General features: G+C 32.7%; 2 protein-coding genes across 2 annotated transcripts; one reads left to right on the forward strand and one right to left on the reverse strand.

The window, feature by feature from the left end:
* Positions 1 to 1,143: 1,143 nt before the first annotated feature.
* Positions 1,144 to 10,660, reverse strand: OVA4 (Nucleotidylyl transferase superfamily protein). Its single transcript, XM_083077169.1, has 14 exons — positions 10,462 to 10,660; positions 10,289 to 10,381; positions 10,110 to 10,197; positions 9,836 to 9,877; positions 8,959 to 9,048; positions 8,736 to 8,858; positions 7,184 to 7,255; positions 6,845 to 6,957; positions 6,696 to 6,717; positions 6,539 to 6,604; positions 4,026 to 4,072; positions 3,791 to 3,872; positions 2,562 to 2,651; positions 1,144 to 1,683 (listed from the first exon to the last, which is right to left on the reverse strand). Exons 1-14 carry the CDS (start codon positions 10,518 to 10,520, stop codon positions 1,546 to 1,548), a joined length of 1,125 nt encoding a protein of 374 aa, XP_082933295.1. The 5' UTR covers positions 10,521 to 10,660; the 3' UTR covers positions 1,144 to 1,545.
* A 3,613-nt stretch (positions 10,661 to 14,273) lies between these two features.
* LOC109818047 (ATP-dependent protease La (LON) domain protein) lies at positions 14,274 to 19,940 on the forward strand. Its single transcript, XM_020383443.3, has 9 exons — positions 14,274 to 14,708; positions 14,808 to 14,885; positions 15,281 to 15,393; positions 15,503 to 15,568; positions 16,097 to 16,198; positions 16,311 to 16,803; positions 17,531 to 17,736; positions 17,890 to 18,053; positions 19,400 to 19,940. Exons 1-9 carry the CDS (start codon positions 14,462 to 14,464, stop codon positions 19,542 to 19,544), a joined length of 1,614 nt encoding a protein of 537 aa, XP_020239032.1. The 5' UTR covers positions 14,274 to 14,461; the 3' UTR covers positions 19,545 to 19,940.
* The last annotated feature ends 780 nt before the right edge of the window (positions 19,941 to 20,720 follow it).

Consider the following 20,720-nt stretch of genomic DNA (forward strand, 5'->3'; position numbering starts at 1 on the left):
TATTGATTAATGTAAGTTAGAATATCTTTAAGTATAATGTTAAAATAATAATATGATAAATAATGTAAATAATATAATAGTTAAAAATTTAAAATAGTGTAAGAAGAGGGGGAGGTCACTAACCTAAGTTAAAAAAAAAAAAAAAAAGGTAATAAGAAAGTTTCATAAATAATTTAAAGGCAAAAAAGAATAAAACATCGAAGTTAGGAACTAAAAACTAGAATTATAAAAAAAAATGCTAAAAAAATAACGCTATAAGTATAAGCTACTAAAAAAAACTTTCACCAAATAGGAGTATAGTTAATAAAGTTAAACAAATTTTCAACTAGCAAAAAAAAAAGATGCTAGCTAAAAGTACTTCCCAAAGTGACCTAATCTTTATAGGTAAAAATATAAGCATCCCCACATAAGAACTGAAATAGCATAAACGTTACATCAATATTTTTATTTGCATACGAGAATCTTACTTTAAATAAACCAATGGTGGACCCTGGCATGTCTTTTTCCGGTTCATCTCTACCAACACGAAGTGAGCATACAGTTTCTGATAAGAGACGCATCATTTATTCTTTTGGTGCCCATAAAGAAAAGAGAACGAAAGCAATCATACATTTTGCAGCGCTATGTTCTCTCCAATGGTTTCTTCAGATGCTCCATCACATTCACATTTATTCATCGAACTAATTCTGTGGTGCGTCAAAAGACTCCTTGCTGTATATCAATCAAACAAACAATCTCCTGGTTGAGAAATATACATAACTGATTCGAGGATTTAATATTCCGCCTTGCAGCAAGTATTCGATGTCGATAAGAATGCCACTGTGGTGTATAAATGTTTCTTCGACTTCCACCATCTTCACAAGGGCATGGATGCTTATTTATAATGGCGCTGAGAGCTTTCTTGTATAAATGTTTTTATCCAGAATATTTATCATCTTAAATAAATTGAAAAACAAGAGCTTAGATCAACATGTAACTGTTAAATATTCAAGAGATAGAATTTTGTCGACTATAATAATCTTATAGATGTTACTCGAATAAGATTGTCTTTAATAAAGAATACTACTAACAAAAAGATTAAAAAAACAAGACTGTCTAATTCATCTCTTTTTTGGGCGGGGGGATGAAGTTAGTTATTCCAGATTGTAAGTAAAATGAAGATACAATTAATGAGCTAAAACAATGGGTTGTGTTGTCATCATGAGAACTTGGTGAGGACTAGGTCCTGTCACCATCAAATACAATGGCGAAACCATTTATCAATTTGAATTCATTGTAAAATACAAGTAAACAATGGAAGAGATTGAAAAAATAAATAAATTAAGGCTACAACCAAATTCATGAAGAAATATGAAAAAGATATAAAGCCTATTGCATCAAGAAATAAAGGAAACTTTAGGTTTTATATCAAATCATCTTTCCATTTCCAGTAGTCGAGCATATGTCCATAAGATTACTCCAAAATTTTGAGGCTGATCATGGGTCATTAAAAAGTTAGCTCTTAAGTTGCTGTATCCCCAATCTTAATTCATTTGGCATCAATTATCACTGTCTCCTCAAAAATCCCATTGCCTGGTAAACATTATGAAGTGTAGTATCTGCTATATCTGCTGCTTTTCTAGCACCTTGTGCCAAAACTTCATCTAAATAACCTGAATCGGACATGATTCCCTCATAGCGAACCTACCAAAGTTAGGTAAAAAGAAAATAAGTGATTACGCAAAGAACCCATACTTGCTAAGAAATTAATATAGGGGACCAACTTTTATAAGGGAAACAAACAAAAAAATGTCCGCAAAGCAGTTAATCAATGGAATTATGGAACAGTGAGACTACATAATAGAGGGAAGCAAAAGACCTGAGAGGACTAATTCTTGACAACAAGAACCTAGTCTCTACTTGACTTTTAAGACCATATTCAACTACAGTGAAAAAGTAACAGGTTAATAAAACCAGTTCTTTGACAATTAATAGAAAATGTGGTTAGGTAGTAAACAACTTTCCAGTTAGTTAAGAAACCAAAGTTTGGAACTATTTCAGAAAAATACCCCCAATTTTTATAAAATAATATTTCACCATAACTTTGTTTCTGATCTATATCTACAGTTATATTAAAATTTAAAACTGTCCAGGTTTTGGATGTCACCATTTTATAGAAATTTCCCCGCCTAGTGTTTTTTTTGGAATTGAAATTTGATTGGTTGTGTTTTGCTTCCATGCAAAGCATGGTATGGTATTTGTGTCTAGTTTTATACCAAACTATCCAAACAAAACATTCTCATCTAATCAAATCCAAACGTAAAATCATTCTTTCAAAATTGAACTTTTCAAAAAACTATTTAACATACATTATGTCAAATTAGTGATTAGAAATGCTGACTAATAAAAAGAGTAAACGGGGCTAAGTTGTCAATGCATCAGTAAATTATCCAATCAGAGGCCTAGGATGTAAGATGGATTCCAGCATCAAACAAGGAGGAAAATGTAAATCTGTACAGAGTAAACAACCACTATTGCTCCGTCATAAAATCTTACAAAAGGTAACATTTAGTAGGTGAAACCTGAATGGGATGCAAATGATCGATCAAGGCGTCTGTTAAAAGAGGTTTGAATGTGCCCCAGTTCATGTTTTGGCATTCCAGCACAACCTCCTGCATATAAAAATGGGTATCAAATTGTTTTAAAGTCAGGAATTGCTGCATGATTGGGAATCATTTTAAATAAATGCAACACTTCAAAGTTTAAACAGGAATTTGTCTGCATACACAAAAGTTCAATATCTCATCACCTGACTTTTTAGAAATAATTCGTTTACAACTATGCTGAGGAAATTTAAAAGATACTCATGTTAAAGCCACAATTTGAGAAAGACTAATTCATGATCATGAATTTAAAAACAGACACATATTCTTGAAGCAAAAACAGACCATCCTAGTTAACTACTTCGCAGATACCCATAGCCAGATAGCCTAATATCACTAGTTTATTTCAAACAGTTTGCAAAGACTGCCCCAAGACAGCCCTCGAGTCCTAAGACCTTTTTTTTTAGTAAGTTATAGAATATACAATAGATAAAGAAACTCTAAGAGACCTAGTCCACCATACAACCCTTTCCCATCCCATTATAATCAACACAGCCTTTGTTTATCGGGTATTGTCACTCCATTTAATGCTCCCCATGTTATCAGACCTTGGACCTGAATTTGAAAATCCCAACAACTCTCAATGCCATGCCCTCCACAATGATATGCACAACTGGAATGGGTTGCAGGTATTGTTCAACCATTAATGGGAACCACCTGAGGCAGAGCGAAGTAGGAAAAACAAAAGAAACCTAAACTCTTGATACCATATAGAAAGGATATATTGAATGTTATGCTTTGTATGTCCACAGTTTGCTTCTTATTTATAATCATGTAAGAGTATAGCAGAATGAATCATAGATACAAAAGAATCATCTAAATTCCTAAGTTGTAGGAACAGATATTTCCATATTTAGATGTAATAAATGTGCTTATCTAACAGTGACCAAAGATAAACACAGTGATTAACATATAGGATGCTATATGTCATTTGTTTTTTTGGGCCAACTCATTTTACTTTTTAAAGACCGAAAACTCACTTTATAATGTTTCACAAAAAGCATCACAAAGCAAGTAAAAAATTAGACATGGAAAGTATTAGAAACACTTAATTGAACTAGGTAGAATCAGAACCACAAAAAACATATTGACAACGGGAAAAAATCATATGTGTGTGTATATATATATATATATATAACATTTCTGACCTCTTTTGTCTTTCCTGAAATAAGTTGGTATATGGAAAGAAGATTGTTGCATTCAGGCCTCTCAGAGTTGTCAAATTCCAAGCTGTAATATTTGTCAGAAAGTGTACGTGATAATTTGAGAACACCAAAAAGAAAGATTTCTTGAAAACAAGTAAATAGAGAAAAAAGAAAGCATTTATAGATTAAACCTCTAAGGACCAAGATCATCATCAATAGTAATATTACAAGTACTAACCCTGGGAATGAATCAGTTTTGCAACGTTTGATCTTGTTTGCTATAACCTACAAAATAAAATAAGCAAACTCTGAGCTAGAGCAAGTAAAGGAGAACTAACATTTACAGAACAAATAGAAATCTTATTTCATAGTTAAATTTAGTCATACATTAGCATGAAAGTTGCAACTTGCAAGGAACACGTCATCCAATATGGGTGACAACAAAAGCATTGCAAATTAAGTACATTTAGTGCAGCCTAGTGGAACACATTCTCATCCCTAGGAGTATGTACTCCTTCCATTAAAATCATGACATACGGTTATTTTTTTCCCAATATATATTTTTTACAAATAAAAATGAGAGAAAAATGCCAAATTAGAGTAAGAACTGTCCAAAGGATCAGGGACTATATACACACCTAGAGGGATATGGAGAAGGCATATAAGGCAACAACTTTACTGTTGCACCAAGGCTCATCCTCACAAATTAAATACACATAATCATATAAACTGGAAATCATGTGCCCAAGCGTACTTTCAAGTAGTCAAATATGCTAAGCATGACCACAAACAAGCAACTTTAACCTAAGACTCAATAATACCATAAATCTATTTCAATGAAAATTTCAAAAACAAAAAATAAAAATTTGCAATTTATTTTATTTCTGTGAATAAGACCGTCAGTATTTCTAATATATCTCTCCGGTCTCTATGATATAGACACTTTGTTCTCTTTATTTAAAAGATTTGAAACTAAGCCTCTCAATTCTACCCAAATCCCAACCTATGCTTGTGTGCCAAATACATGTTACTACCTCCATTTCTTTTTATCTATATTTTAAGGTTATGGAACACAGATTAAAAAATTCAACAAGTGTCCTAGTTTATATTAAAATTATTTTTTCCTATTATGCCCTTAATCTCTTCAATTTGATGTCTGTCTTATTAATTAATTACTCTATCATTTATTTCTCTACATTACCTCCATTATTCTCTCTCGTATATGATAAATGTATAAAATATTTAAGAATTGGGTGAATACAAAAGCACGATTGAAAAGGATAGTAATTAATGTTATTTTGGACTTTTAAAAGAATAGATAAATATGAATAATTTTTTACTTATAAAAGGACACAAAAAAAAAAAAAAAAAAGACAAAGGGAGTAACAGTATCTAGTTATGCAGACTAGAAATTCAAATTTCTTCAAATGATGCACATGCAATGCATGTTGTTAGAGTTTGAAAAATATTGAACAAGAGTATTTGATAAGCTAACTATCACACAAGTATGCCGTTGTTCTACCCTACAAAACTATTAAACACAACCAAAATGTAAATCCGACTTTCATAACTTTGCAATTTACATCATATAGAACATAATAAATTTGTTCTATGATTATTTACATTTTCATTTTTATATTAATTAAAAATAAAAATTATTGACAAGGGAGATATCAAAAGAAAGAGTAATATCCTAAAAAGATTAAAAAAAGTTAGGAAATGTAAATACCAAAAAGAAACAGAAATGAAGCTATTAGAGTATCACATGAAACCAAGAATAAATAGATCTGTATAGTGAGAACCATCTGAGCCAAGCACAACCCCACCAATCTTCGCAGCCAGCATATAGCCTCAGATATATTCCTCCCTAACATAAATGCTAACTAGAAGTCATCTTAAAATCTTCCTGAAAGATAACTGTTTAGTTTTTACCCTCTATACCTTTGCATCCCAAGTCAATGTACTGGTTAATCTCAAAAGTTTCTTTCAACTTTTTCCCACAGTTGGAAAATTATCTCAATAAAACTCCACCAGAACCAGGATTAGTATTTACAACAACAAAATATATATCCATCAACTTCCATCCATGATCATATAGTCTTTTAGAAACAAAAATCAGATAGAAGTTTATACCAACATAAAATTAAATTCAACATTTTTTATAGTTGAATGCTACTGCCTATAAGACTATGCTTATGATGAGACATAACATTTATTCACGTGCAAATCACAATTGCTGTCTCAAACATCAACCAATTACAAGCCACATGAAATTCCCAGAGTCGTAATCATAGATTACATGCAAAGAGTTCAGAAAACAGTCATACATTATCCCTACACAGCAAGGCCTACACATAAAAATGATTCCTTTTTACTTACATCTTTAGGATCAAGAATATTGATTCTGGATTGATCAGAAGGTGCAGACTTTGACATCTACAAATTGAATCCATAATAAATGGAAGAAAAAAAATAATAAGTTCAAAGCAGTAAATATTGTTCTGCAGTTGAATTCCTAAAAAATTGTCACTGATTGCAGGCAAACTTCTATAATTTATATTATCTAACATTCTGCATTCTTTGATGCTAAAACGACCTATCTAACATACCAGCTGAATTTTCAAGAGGTAATGATTTATAGAGCAAATCAACTGGCAGATATTATTTACTAAAGAATTAGATACAAAAGTGCTGTGTGTAATGTATGTACATGTAAGCAGGAATAAATAACAAAAGGAAAAAATAGAAAACCTTGGACAGGCCATCAGTTAGGGACATTATCCGGGCACCAGCGGGAGGAATAAGGGGCTCTGGAACCTATATTCCAGAAAGTGCTGTTAGACAAAAATACAGTTCCATTGCATTATTATTCATTAGCTCTTTTTAATGGGATGATATATAAACTTACCTTAAATATAACACCACCTCGGCTGTCATAAATGTACACAATCAAAGTAAAAATGGTCAAGCCCATTAAAAAATCTATAAAAGAAGCTAAATAATTCCCAACCCATCTTATGGATGATTTTTATGTCCTGTTTAAAAACAATTACTCACCCGCCTAATTTCTTCCACTTTCTTCCTCCATATAAATTATTAACTCTTTCAGCCAAGTCACGGGTCAACTCCAAATGCTGCTTTTGATCTTCACCTACAGGAACAAAATCAGACTGCAGAAGCATGCTGCAATTTATAAGAATTATTCTTATTCAAGGTATATTTAATATAACATCACAATGCATTTTAAATAAATTTCTCCAAAAATTGAGGTTGCAAATACTAATCAAGCAAAACAACAATCATCATATTAAGTAAAATTAGCTAATTTATTAGGTTTTTAAACTTCCATAGAAAGTAAATTGTAAAATTTCCACAAGGTAGAGAGTCAGGAATCACCTGATACAGAAGTATATCAGAAGCCATCAAAACAGGATATGTCAAAAGGGCAACCCCAACTTCTTCATCTCCCTACAAATCCAATTCCAAAAATAATATATTATTTTAATAAACAAAAACATATGTCTGCATGAGGAGCACTATAGACCTGATCTAGCAAACCTTCATTTGCAAAAGACAAGCTACATAGTAAATCCAACAGGAAGTTACATACATAAACAACATATACAGTGTTGTCAAAATTGCATAAATCGTGAAATTGCACGATTTTGTGATTTTCCTAAGCCTTGCGATCCAAAATGCTATACTCTGGTGGAATTGTAGTGGAATCATTGAGTTGGAGTGTGGAATCATGAGCTCATAACAACTACCACAATTCCACCAGAAAGTGGGTAGCAGTTTGGGTTTCTCAACCCAAAAAGGGGGAAAACAGTTTTTCTAAACATAATCAGGTACATAACCCATACCAACACAGAAATAGGTCTCTACCATCTCTTTTGACCCTCTTTACTTCCCCAAATACACCAACCAAAACCCTCTGATCTGTAACTTCTGATCTCTCAAGTCTCACCCTCACAATTTAGCTGGAGGCTCAGCAGAGATCATAGCAGAGAGAAGATTCTCTTTCTCACATCAAGTGCCCCTCGCCCTCTCTTTCTTCTCTGGCTTCATGTTTTTATCTGGAAAATTAGCAATTGTTGCTAGACTAGTATCTAGAATTCTAGATTCTAATATTGTATAATTGCAGACTTGGACTATATTTTCTTGTGTTTAGTTGTGTTATGTTATGAAAAACTTATGTGACTAATTATGATTTATGAGTTGTATTAAATGTTATGCTTATGAATTTTCATTTTAGTTTAATGATGTGATTTGGAGGTTATTTTCATTATATTTGTTTATACTTAAGTATAATTTGACATTTTTAGTTACAACCTTTTACCTCATTCCTGATCTTACGTAAAATCTCAATTTTGATAACATTGAACATATATGTTAGGCTTTACTGAAAATCAAGGCCTTAGTATCAGACCAGAAGTTTTTTCCTTCCATTATAGAGAAGTAACCTAAAGGTTTATAGTTGGTAATACAAAGAATTGAAGCAAAATCAAAGCTCAAAAATAACTCAAGTTCTTGCCATTCAAAAAACTTTTTTCCCATTTATATTTGTATTTATTCATGAATAACTGTTGTCCCTACATGTTTGCTAAAGAGAGTGAATATTGTTTATATTCCAATTGTTCCTAAAATAAATTAAATATGCAGCAGTAGTCACACTATCACAACCAGTGTAGAATTCAAAATATAAAAACACAAAGTCAGTCCAAAGCAAATCTTCTGTTTGAATCCTATTCCCAAAGTTTGTTTAATTTAAGAATCAAATTAAAACTATCTTACTTCAAGTAGACCACTGTCAAGAAGGAAATGTACAGATAGGAAAGAAGAAATAATATAAATAGAACAAAAAAATCAAATTAGATCCATAAAACAACGAAAATAATAAATAAAATTTATAGAATGAAATTAGGAATTCATACAGCTATGAACGCACCGCCTTGCGAGATTTCTCTTTAAACTGTATCATTTTGTTCAGCCAACCAATTGGTGTCGTGGAACTTAGCAGCCACATCAATTCTACATGTGCCCGAACATGAGACTGTACAAATACTGAAGCCTGTATGCACAAAATGAATGTCATTTATCCACAGTGATCTTGACATTTCCACCATAAATACTATTTCCCAAAAAGGCTCCGAGCAAAAGTTGCAAAGAACCTTTGAAGGATCCACTCCACATGCTAGATAAATAGCAGCAGTTGACCTTGTAGCTTTAGATAATTGTTGGACATCATAAGGTAACGTGATCTGTAAGATAAAATCTGAAGGGGTGAGAAATGGGACAGTACCATTCAACATCATGAAAAAAAGAAAAGTGGCTTTAACCAGAAATTAGTAAAATAAAAGCATAAAATTAGTCCTCAAATTCCTCTCAGAAAACCAATATAATTAGCCAGATCATAAGGTGCAATTTTAAAGCATGTACACTTAAAAAAATAAAAAGGGGTGGCATCTGCACAGGTCAAACATAAAGTGGTGTTATATATCCTAACAAGGTACTTTAAATTTTGCAGGGACAGTTTTATTGTCTGTGTCCATGTGATTCACAGCATCCATGCTTCATAGGTTGTACATCTTTGACCAAATATGGCCACCCTTTATACTATCAACAAGAATAACCTGTGAGGATTCCAGTTGAAATCTCAACTGTAAATAAAAATGTACAACTAAACTATCAGAAAAGTGAAACTTAAATTATCCTAAAATTTGGATCTTTATCCTCAGTTATAAGTAAACCTGTGAATTTATAGGGCAGAGAACAAGAAGCTCCAAATTAATTGACCTATTTTGCGTATTGGTTCCAGTAAGAGTAAATGTCTAAAGGGTACAATAAACTAAAGTAACTACAGATCAGAATTCAGATTTCAGAAGCAGCAAGCAAAAGAAAAATCAACAATATCAATATCCTTTCTTCTCCACATGATAACATACACCGAAATAATTAGTTATATGAGCTCAAACAATAAAAAAGAGAAAAACAGAAGCCTCATTAGGCACTTCATAAGTCTAGGTAATAGAAGGAATACAGACATACCGCGTGCAGGTCCACAATGAAGAAAAGTGTATCATACACATTCTGCAAAACGAAAACAATATAATGTCTTAAAAGAACAGCAAATTCGTGAATCGAATCAATCAACTTGTTTTTCACATGCTGAATCCAACTAACTCGTAGATATAAGCAAACTGCACTCATTTGTCTAACTCGCATCCCACCACACTCACTGACAATTAAATTAGTTGTGAAATCCAAAACACCAAAAAAAAAAAATCAATTAAAAATGTAGGGGGGAAAAGTATGAATAAACCTGAAGTGCAACCCAATTCTTGATGGCGCCAAAATAGTTTCCGAGGTGAATTGAGCCCGTGGGCTGAACTCCCGATACTACTCGTTTCCTGACGAAGGAACAAGTTGAGTAAACGACACGAAATTCTTCTTAAATTTAGACGAAAATCAAAAAAAAAAAAATGCGATTATTAGTATTACTTTAGGGTGGTTGGAGTGGGAGCCTCTGTGGAAGTAGCGGAGAGAGTGGAGCAACAGTGGATGCGGGAACGAAGGAGGGTTGAAGCACACGACCTGGTGATTGGAACTGTAATTAAAACGACAAGACCTAAATGCGAAGAACAAAATGAGGAGAGAGAGTGTGTACACAGTACAGCGAAGGGGCGAAGCGTGGACGACAACACGATAGAACCGCGAAATGTGAAACGCTCATCTTCCCCCGCTGCACCACACGCCTGTGTGTATTTTCAGTGTTTAGCTTTATCTGTTTAGGACTCACTCGCGGTTTAACTTTTAAGACACACTCACTCGAGTGCAGCTTTAGATCTTCATTGTGTGTCAACAAAAACAAGATCAATGGCTCTCATTTGAAGAATCAAAATGTAAAACACAAATGCCTGATCTACTCATCTATTTTCATATAACGAAGCTTTTTGAAAAACAAAATGCACTTGTGTCCTCTTTCAATTTTTAATTTTTAATTTTGGAACTCTACTTTTTATTACACAATTTGAATAAAAAAAATTATGTACTTACTTTTCTTAAAATCAATAATTTGTCATACATAAGCAGTGTTTAATTGGATGAAAGTATAGTAACTTATATTCTTTATATATTATTCATGGAATATAATATATATTTTATATGTTGTATATTATGGGCAAGTTATAAAAGAATAGAGAGAATTCCATCCTATTTTGTTACTTCTTAATCTAAATATTAGCGATTCAATTGGAGTAAGAATAAGCTTTAAATTTTGAGGAATCTTTATGGAGGAAAAAATCTCGCTTGAACTTTTTGAAGGGTGATTGTAATACTACATTTTTTCCTGTTCTTGTGGGTCATTAACTTCTCTTGGAGCGAGGGGTTCAATTATTGATGCTCTAGAGGATATTTGAAATCATTTTCTTCAATACTACTCTTCCTTATATGATTTGGATGATTTATATGTTCCTAGTGAGTTGGTAGAGACAATGATTCCCTCTTGTGTGTCTCTCGAAGAAAATATTATGCTTATCAACTTACTTTTACACAAGAGGAAATCAAAGTGTTACTTTGGCAATGAGTCCATGTGGGGCTCCTGGTCCCAATGGGTTTAATGATAGTTTTTATCATGCTTTTTAGGATGTTGTTGGTCTGATTGTTTATCATTTTGCATTGCAGTTCTTTCTTCAAAATTGAATTCTTTTAGGTATGAATTCCAATTTGGTGGCTCTCATTCCAAAGTTATCTGGTGCATATAAAATTCAGGATTTTTGGCCAATTGTCATGGCTAATTTTTACTTTTAAATAATCTCAAATGTTCTTGTAGATAGGCTTGCTACCATTGCATCTAAAATTATATCTCCAAAACAGAGGGGATTTATTTGTGGAAGACAAATTTTGGATTGTGTTTGCGTTGCTTCCAAGGGCATAAATATGCTTGATCGGTGTTCTTTTAGTGGTAATTTGACTATTACATTGGTCATTCGAAAAGCTTTTGATACTTTGGATTGGATTTTTCTTATCCCAATGTTAAAAGCATTTGAATTTCATGAAAATTTGTGTTTGGATTTGCACAATTCTAGAATTAACTAGGTTATCTTTAAATATTCATAGTTTGTTGTATGGTTTTTTGACATGTAGACAAGGGGTTCGTCAATGATAGGCATTACATCCTAACCCAGTTCGTGAGTATCCATCCGAACCTGTCCGTGTTGACTAAATTCAAGTTTGGATTCAAATTTTTCCTGATTAACAAAATTGGAGACGGGGTGAGGGTAGTATAAATCTACGAGGGTCAGGGCAGGGAACATAAAACTTGTCCAACCCCATCGCACCCCGTTGCCATGCCTGGTCAAGGAGATCCTCTATCCCCTTTGCTTTTCTGTTTGGCAGATGATGTTTTGTCCTATTTATTTCTTCGATGCTCGTTTGCAATTTCATCATGGCAATGGATTCAGGAGATATTCCAACAATCGTTAGAATTAATAGATATCCATTAATTGTTTGTTATTGTTGATCTACAGTGGAGTGGGCAAGTAAAAAATTAATAGTTTCAACTTTAATACATGTTATTTGGATTGTTTAGTTGGTCAGGAATAATTTGTGTTTCAAGAATCAAAGCATGATGTTTTCCCCTTGTTTTTTTTTTTTATTTTTTATGATGGGGGTTGTTTCATTATTTAACACTCTTTCTAGTGGGTGTGTCTCATGTTTGACAGTATGCATGTATAGTACATAGATTCTTCTCACAACCTCATCTACCTAATCAAATAGGTTGATTGGTACTTGCCTACTAGTGGTTTCCATTAAGTGTAACATTGATGGTGTTGTTAGAGAATCTCCAAGACATTTGCCATGTGGATGTCTTTTTCATGATAGCATTGAAGTTTTTCTTAGGGGTTTTTCCTCTTTTATTAGTATTGAATCAACTTTTTTTTTTGTTGAAATTATGGTGGTTACGCATGCTTTTGAGCAACCACATTGGAGGGGTTGGCATAATCTTTGGCTAGAGTGTGACTTTAGGTTGGTGTTGGATGTTATTTCTAATGTTAACTTAATTCTTTGGATCATTCGTCGCATGTGGGAGCATTGTTTACAACTTTGTTTTTATGTCTTTCATGGCTTCACGTATTTTTACAGAAAGTAATAAATGTGCAGATGCTTTAGTTAGGCCTGATTTAGAGCATAAGGAGGAATTTGTTTGGTGTGATATCTTACCTAGTTTTATTAAGAATTTTTTAAGAATCATTATGACTTATCTTCTTTTAGATTTTGTTGGTCTCTCATGAGTTTTGGTCTATTCTCCTCATATTTTTGTTTGTTCTTTTTTCTTTGTTATTTTATATAGGTGGGGAAGTATAGGATTGATAGGCTTTAAGGTGCCAATCTAGTTGAGATATTTTTGTCTTGTCCTGATATTTTTTCACCTAAGCTTTATTTTGTAAAAAAAAACATATGCGATAAGATTATTATATTTTGTTTATGGATATGAATGGGAAATGGATAATGGATAAAGTATGGGTAGAACACTATATTTACCGCTCACATACTCATTTAAAAATAATACATGTACTCGATCTTATACCAACATGGATAACAATTTCAATTATAATTTCCATACTTGGATACTCATATTTGTATATGCAAACCACACCTTACTTATATACAAGGTTAACAATAATAGAAGAAAAAAACATTTAGCCCTCCTAAATTTTACCTCTTTTACAAATAAATTTTTACTTTAGAGTAAAATATCATTTGAGCCCTTAAAAGTGCATCTCCTTAATATTTTAGTCCCTTAAAATAAGAAAAAGCCTAAATAAGTTATTAAAAATTTTAGTTATTTCATTTAAGTTTCTAAAAGTAATTACTTTTTATCATTTTCGTTTCTAAATATACATTCATATTACCATTTTAGTAGCATGTTTTATTCAATTTTTAATTAAAGTGAGTAACGTTTTAAACTTTGGAGCTTTTTTTTTTGCTAAATTTTCATACTTTCAAGGATTAAAGTATCAACAACCTAAATTTTTTAGAGACTGAATGATATTTTCCCTTTAATTTTATCTCAATCCTTAAACTTTATCCTGATAAAAAGTAGACACTATAAACTTTGATTTTGTAATAATCAATCCTTAGTTTTATTTTCAAATATCATTTTTCTATATATTAAAATATCATAAAATTTATAGTTTTTAAAAATATTTTATTATTTTTATCATTATTTTTTTAAAATCTCATTTTTATTATATTTAAAAAATTATAACAAAATGAATGATTGATGTATAAGATAAATAAGTTAATTATAAATTCATGATAAGAAATTTCTTGTAAAAATGATAAAATTGAACTACTAATTAGAATGAAATCAAAGTTGTTGTTTTTTTTTTAATCAGTATCGGAATTTAACTTCGTTAATATACACTTTATATATAATATATCATAAAAGAATAAATAAATAATACTTATTTTGTGAAAATAGAGTAATGGAGACATGCCATAAGTGTGCAAGTGCAATGTTGAAGAGAGTTGTGTAGTCCCCTTGGGCGATGCGGCATAGTCCCTGTGTCACAACCTTCCATTTCCCCTTCTTCTTCTTCTTCTTCTTCGTCTTCTTCTTCTTCTCGTTCTACAAATCTCGAATTGCGCACGAAGCCCTAGCACCGGAAAATGGATGACGAGGAGAGAGAGAGACTTCTGGAGAGGGAGAGATTGCAAATCCAGGTGATTCGCCAGCTCGATCTCGAGGACCTCGAAGTCGAAGAAGTCGATCACTCCGGTGACGACGACGACGACTACGCCAACGAGGAGTATGCGCAATACCTCTCACAATTCACTTCTCCCACTCCTGATCCTGACTCATCCGTTGAATTCACTTTCGATACCTATATCGCGCCTTTGCATACGTATCTCGGTGGTTAGCGTTTCTATTGCGTTCCTATTCCTGTGTTATGCTTTCTGTCTGCGCCTTTTTCTGCGACGCGTTGCTATTGCTTTGTTTTGTTGTTTGCCGCAGATGTCGAAGACACGCGCCACAGGACGGCGTTGTTGGACGGTGGTGCTGTTGTCAACGTTCCACTCTTCAGTCTCCAAGGTATTATTTCTAACGTGTGTTGGGCTGAGAATTTGTATAATTAATTTTAGTGGAATTGATTTTGAAGTGAAGTGATTTATGTTTGGATATCTTTATTCGTTGAGTTAGTAGTAAAACTAGGTATAATTTTTTTTATTCGACACTAAAGCTATAAAGTTGTTTCAACTCAATCGATTATCCAGCTGCACTGTCTCAGGGTGTTTTTGGCAGTTTCATTTTTTTTCCCCCCTTGATTCTAACATTTCTATGAAACTTCTGTGGAATATATTCTTGAAAAATGGTGTATAAAGGTGGCAAAATGTTGTCTTCTCATATGGCTTGCATTCTCATCCTACTTATGCTCATTTTATAATTTTTAACTTTTTAAGTTTTCAACTACTCCTTGCAATATTCAGGAGTTGTACTCTTTCCCGGGGCCACTCTTCCCCTTAGAGTTATTGAACCTCGTTTCGTGGCTGCTGTTGAGAAAGCTTTGACTCAAGACAATATTCCTTACACCATTGGTGTGGTAGGTTAACTCCCTATGATGACTGTTTGTGGTTTATTCATGCTTTTGAAATCTGTTTTAATTTTTCTCTAAAACATGAATGTGGCACGAACATGTATCTACCTTTCAGATTCGAATTCACAGGGATACTGCAAATCTTAGGATGAAATCAGCAAGCATTGGGACCACTGCAGAGGTATTACATCTCAACTGATGTACTATTTATAACATTCACGATGAATAATTTATGTTGGTACATATTCCTGCCCACATGTAACCCTTTAAGTATAAAATACAGTTCTATCTGTTTAATATTTATAATGTAATTTATGAATGGCACCTTCCTGGTACCTGAGAGATTTTCCTTAAGAGACATGGTAAAGCTGTTGCAATTTGCAAATCACTTCGCTTCAGAAATTTAATGTTGGCACAGGTACATATCACTCTTCATGTGTGTTTGTGCAAAAACTGTTCTGATGCAACTGGATGTTGGGAGAAGCAGAGCTGAATTAATCACTTACTTACACAACATCCTGTTTATTAATACAAAGCCTAATTTTGCAATGCAGCAGTCATCAATCTCATATCTCTTAAAGGAGAGAAAACTAAAATGAGATCATCTATTGTTACAAGCTATAGTCTTCTTAGTTCTTACTACAGTTAGACTAAGACATCAGTGTCTATATCTGTTGGTTTATATTGCTTGCCAAACACATATCTTCAGATTCGACAATTTGGGCGTCTGGGGGATGGTACACTGAATGTTGTTACCCGTGGACAACAACGATTTCGCCTAAGACGGACCTGGAATGATGTGGAAGGAGTGGTTAGCACAATATTATTATCCTTACTGTCTTTTTATTTTTATCTACTTGGGCATTAGCTATGTAACCAAAGGCTGACAAATATCCCTTGTTTTTTGTTTGGTTGGATTTTAGCCTTATGGAGAGATCCAAATTATTGAGGAAGATCTGCCACTGAGAGCACCAAGGGTTGCTTTTGGAAAATTAGCACCATTGAGTAATAGTCAAGCAGTCTCACATATGGTGTCTCCAAAGTATTCTCACATTAAGATGCAAAGCTCAAAGAATGAGGAAAGTGATTCAGAAGAGAGTTTTGAGAGTGAGCTCTCACTGATGGAAAAGAAAGTCCATCTATCAGTTGTTGGCTCCAGTATTGTGCATGATTCAATGGATGAATCAGAAAATAGCAGTGACTTTAAATTCATGCACAAGCCAGATCAGGAAATTAGATCCTATCTGGATTCAAGAACTGGGGACTGTTCCACTTCTAGAAAACAGTCATCGAAAGAAGAGCTTAATAGATGTAAAAACATGTGTGCCTACCCAGCTCATAAAATTTCAAAAGCATTCTTGCCCCATTGGGCATATCAGATGTTTGACTCTTATTGGCTTGCACAAAGGGCTGCAGGTAACTTTGCTTTGTTTCTTCTGATCTTGATTAGATATTTCTTGCATATTTTTTCCCCTTCATTTTTATGGTATCACTATTGTTGGCTAAATAATTTTTTTTATTATCTTTTCCACATGCTGGTCTGTTAGTATTGATTTTAAAATTTGAACAAGGACCTTCAATGAAAATTCATGAGCAAGTTACGTGTATTTCTAGAATTTTCAGAAATTGTTTTGTAATGTACAATATTATACTCCCTTTGGACTCATATATAAGCAAAACTGTACATAAAATTTTTGGACTTAAATATAAACAACTTCTAACTAACTTGACCCTATTTAATGCTATCATTTAAAAAAATACTCCTTAAATTAATTGTGGTTACTATTTCCAATAAATAATAAGGGCAGTTTAGGAAACAAAATTTAGTTTTTATATGAAATCAATAAAATTAAATGAACTTAACTAACTTCTTTAATATGTGTAAATTTAGGTACTTTTGCTTATGAGTCTAGAGAGAGTATTAATGAATTTTTTTCATTAATTTATTATTATTTTTTATTTGTAATTGAATATAATTTAGATAATACAATTCTATGTTTAATTTTCTTTTTGACGAAAATCTTACCATTGTGTAAACAATTCAAATTAAATAAAAAGATCAGTCTCTGAATTTTAGCTATTTATTGTGAAACAAATGTGTTGCTCTGGAATAAAGACTAATGGTTGTGTTGATATTCTGTAGATATGTGGAACCGAATAGTTGCAGTGCCTAAGATGGATAGTCTCGTTAAGAAGCCTGATGTGTTATCATTTCACATCGCCAGTAAAATACCTGTGTCTGAGTCTACAAGGCAGGAGCTTTTGGATATTGATGGCGTTGTATATAGGCTGCGTAGAGAAATTGAATTACTAGAAAAGATTGAGCTTATCCGGTGTAAGAGCTGCCAGGTAATCATGTCTTACCAAAGCCCCACTGTTTTTCACTTCATATTGTTTGTCATTAAATACAGAGGCAATTTTAGATTTACAATTATGTTTCAACTTCATCAAATGTAGAAAGTAATGATTCTTCCTCTTTTTTTACCATATTAAAATTTGCAGACTATAATTGCAAAACGAAGTGATATGTTGGTGATGTCAAGTGAGGGTCCTCTTAGTGCATATGTGAATTCAGGTGGTTATGTGCATGAGATAATGACTCTTTACAAGGCAAATGGTTTAGCTCTCATTGGGCCAGCAGTAGCAGAATACAGTTGGTTTCCTGGGTAAGTGTTGGTCCATTTCCATATTATGTGATTTTATGAAAATATCAAGTTATTTATTTCACTTCAGAGTTTATATGTATACCGTATGTCAAAGATCAAACTATTGCATGAATCTGTATGATACTTCACGTAATGGTGATCAGTGATGACCCATGTATAAATACATTTATTTCTCACCTAGTGTGCTGTCATTGAAATACGATTTAGCTGGATTTCCTTTGTGGAATTGGATTTGTCCTCTCTTTTTTCAGAAACATTCTCTACCTGTTATCTGGGTTTTGGGAGAAGAAAGGAGCTGAAAGTGCCTTCAGTTTATGCACTCTTTTGGGGCATCCCATTTTGTTACTTGTGCACACGGTTTTTCTAAAGGGAGCTTATGTTAGATTTATGCAGAGAAATTAAAGAGCTCTCGTTCTCTTCAGTTAACTTTTTAACTTATATATATGTTTGCTGCACTTTTGGGAAGATATATATTCTGTATTTTATGAATTTTTTCTTTACTAGAAAAGTTGGTGTTTGGCTGTTTGGTTTAGATAACTGCAAGAGTAATAGAATAATATAAAAAAATTTGTCCGTGTTTATTTTAATGCTCTTCATAATGAACTGAGTATATATGTGAAGGTCGGATATTCAATCAACCTTGTTTCATTATATTGAGGTTTTTCATTTGATTTGTATTTGCTTAACCAGATGCCCTTTTAATTGATATTATTATGTATAAAAATTTTTAGTTTATTATTGATATTTGATATGCTTTTGATTTATCCACTCAAAATTCTCTTATTAATTTTCTAGCTTTTGGTCTAAATGAGTGTCGTGAGTGTAATTTATTGATTGATTGATGAGTAAATGGGCAGAATGAAACGCCGTTCTTTTAGCAAACATTTTCAGCCATAGATAAAGAGTGTCTTTGTGGAATGCTAGCCACGATTCCATTAGGGCGTAGGCTAATATGCAAATTGCAGGAGTGGACAACTCTTCATTAGCCTTTTCTATTCTTGTATTTTCCTTGTGCTCTATGGAAAGTTCTATTATAATTTATAAACCATTCAGAAAAATAGTTTGTAGATGGCCCTTTTACTCCAAGGCTTTCAATCCTTCAAGTGAAGTTTTATTTACTGAGTCAAGTATTGTTTAACGTGTCTGCTATACCCAGCAATAGAAATGGGAAAAAACAGAGACAGAAAAGGATGAGCTAGGGCCGTATAATGTGGACCTACTGTGCAAGTCATGTTTTTCGTGAGATTCTTGCTGTGAATGCTACATAATGTGTCTGATTTGTATTTAGTTGTTTAGTGAGAACTGAGATCTGAGAAGCTTATGTACCAATATGCTACTTTTGGCAGGTATGCGTGGACAATCGCTACTTGTGCAACATGTAAAACCCAAATGGGATGGCTTTTTACAGCCAGGAACAAAAAACTGAAACCCAGCTCTTTCTGGGGGATTCGAAGCTGTCAACTTGCAGCAGAAATACGCGGGAGCCTTTAATTCTACTGATGTAGCCGTGAGTTTGATTTGGTGTGAAAGCCACGTTCAAGTACAAGTAGCACCGCATGGTTATGTATATAATGCGACTTTCTTGTAGCACTGCGCCTGTTGATATTACGTATATTAGTAAATATATGTTTGCCACAGGTTGACAGAGATAAAATCACACATAAAGATAATTTTAGATGCAGAGTTTTTGCGAACTCTTATAGTTGTGGTGTTTTACATGTTAGATGAAGAAGCTGTTTATTTAATTTAAACGAGATAGATGTCTGTTTTGTTAAGAGGTTTTTCGTCCGTTCTGCCCGAGCTGCTAGCTAAAATTGGTTTTGAAAATAATGTAATGTATGAATTAAGTAAATTATTATATACTCATTTTATTTTATTTTGGTTTCAGACCTTCCCTGATGGATTTGACTAGCACGAGGGAAGCCAATAAAGTTTTCCAAATATATTTTCTTATGAGTTTATTTTTAATATACCCTTAACAGAGTTCTTACTTCTTAGAGTAAGAACTCGTTCTTAGTCACGAGAGTTGGATGTTGGATAATATGCACAAATTTTTTTTTCTTCAAATTTTGTTGTCATGATTGTAAAAAATAGTTATGAAGTTAGAGAGAATTAACTTAACAGCCAGATGGAGAAACAGGTTCTTTTTACAAGGGTTCAGCTTTTAAAATTAAAAAAGAAATTATTTGTCTTTGACAGATTTCAGAGAGGGAGAGAGAGAGACTTTTAAGAACTTAGAAATGGGTTTTACCATTTGAGTGAAGTATGATTGAGAGTTTTTATATCTTACTTGACACTAAGATGGGGGAGTTACTATGTCTTATAGCAATATAGAACCTAAAAAACGTAGTCTAAGAATTCAAAATAAGTTCTTAAATGATTTTTTATTGTAACTAAGCAAAAATTACCCTAAGTATGATCTTTAACATGAAGAGTATTAGTATTACATTTTTTAATATTCTGGTTACACTATCTTTTATTGGATAAAACATTTAAAATTATAAAATTATGAGAGAATAATTAAATAAGATGTTTATTAAATTTTAACTAATAAAAAGAATATATTAAAAAGTACAGTATCCTGTTAGCATTTCTTCTTTTTTCATTTATGATCAGATAATTTATCTCTTGTAATAAAACTAATTATGATCTCTTATAATTAAAAAA

Source organism: Cajanus cajan, chromosome 6, assembly GCF_000230855.2.
Source record: "Cajanus cajan strain Asha chromosome 6, NIPB_CcT2T_4, whole genome shotgun sequence".
Lineage (NCBI taxonomy): Eukaryota > Viridiplantae > Streptophyta > Magnoliopsida > Fabales > Fabaceae > Cajanus > Cajanus cajan.

Bases quoted from the DNA above. Each gene is read 5' to 3' on its own strand.
- OVA4 (XM_083077169.1), bottom strand. From the start codon at position 10,520: ATGAGCGTTTCACATTTCGCGGTTCTATCGTGTTGTCGTCCACGCTTC. The intron at 9,049-9,835 runs GTATGTCTGTAT...TTTATCTTACAG, and splicing joins TCATTGTGGACCTGCACGCG to ATCACGTTACCTTATGATGT. The intron at 6,958-7,183 runs GTGATTCCTGAC...ATGCTTCTGCAG, and splicing joins CTGATATACTTCTGTATCAG to TCTGATTTTGTTCCTGTAGG.
- LOC109818047 (XM_020383443.3), top strand. From the start codon at position 14,462: ATGGATGACGAGGAGAGAGAGAGACTTCTGGAGAGGGAGAGATTGCAA. The intron at 14,886-15,280 runs GTATTATTTCTA...TGCAATATTCAG, and splicing joins TCCACTCTTCAGTCTCCAAG to GAGTTGTACTCTTTCCCGGG. The intron at 17,737-17,889 runs GTAATCATGTCT...TAAAATTTGCAG, and splicing joins TCCGGTGTAAGAGCTGCCAG to ACTATAATTGCAAAACGAAG.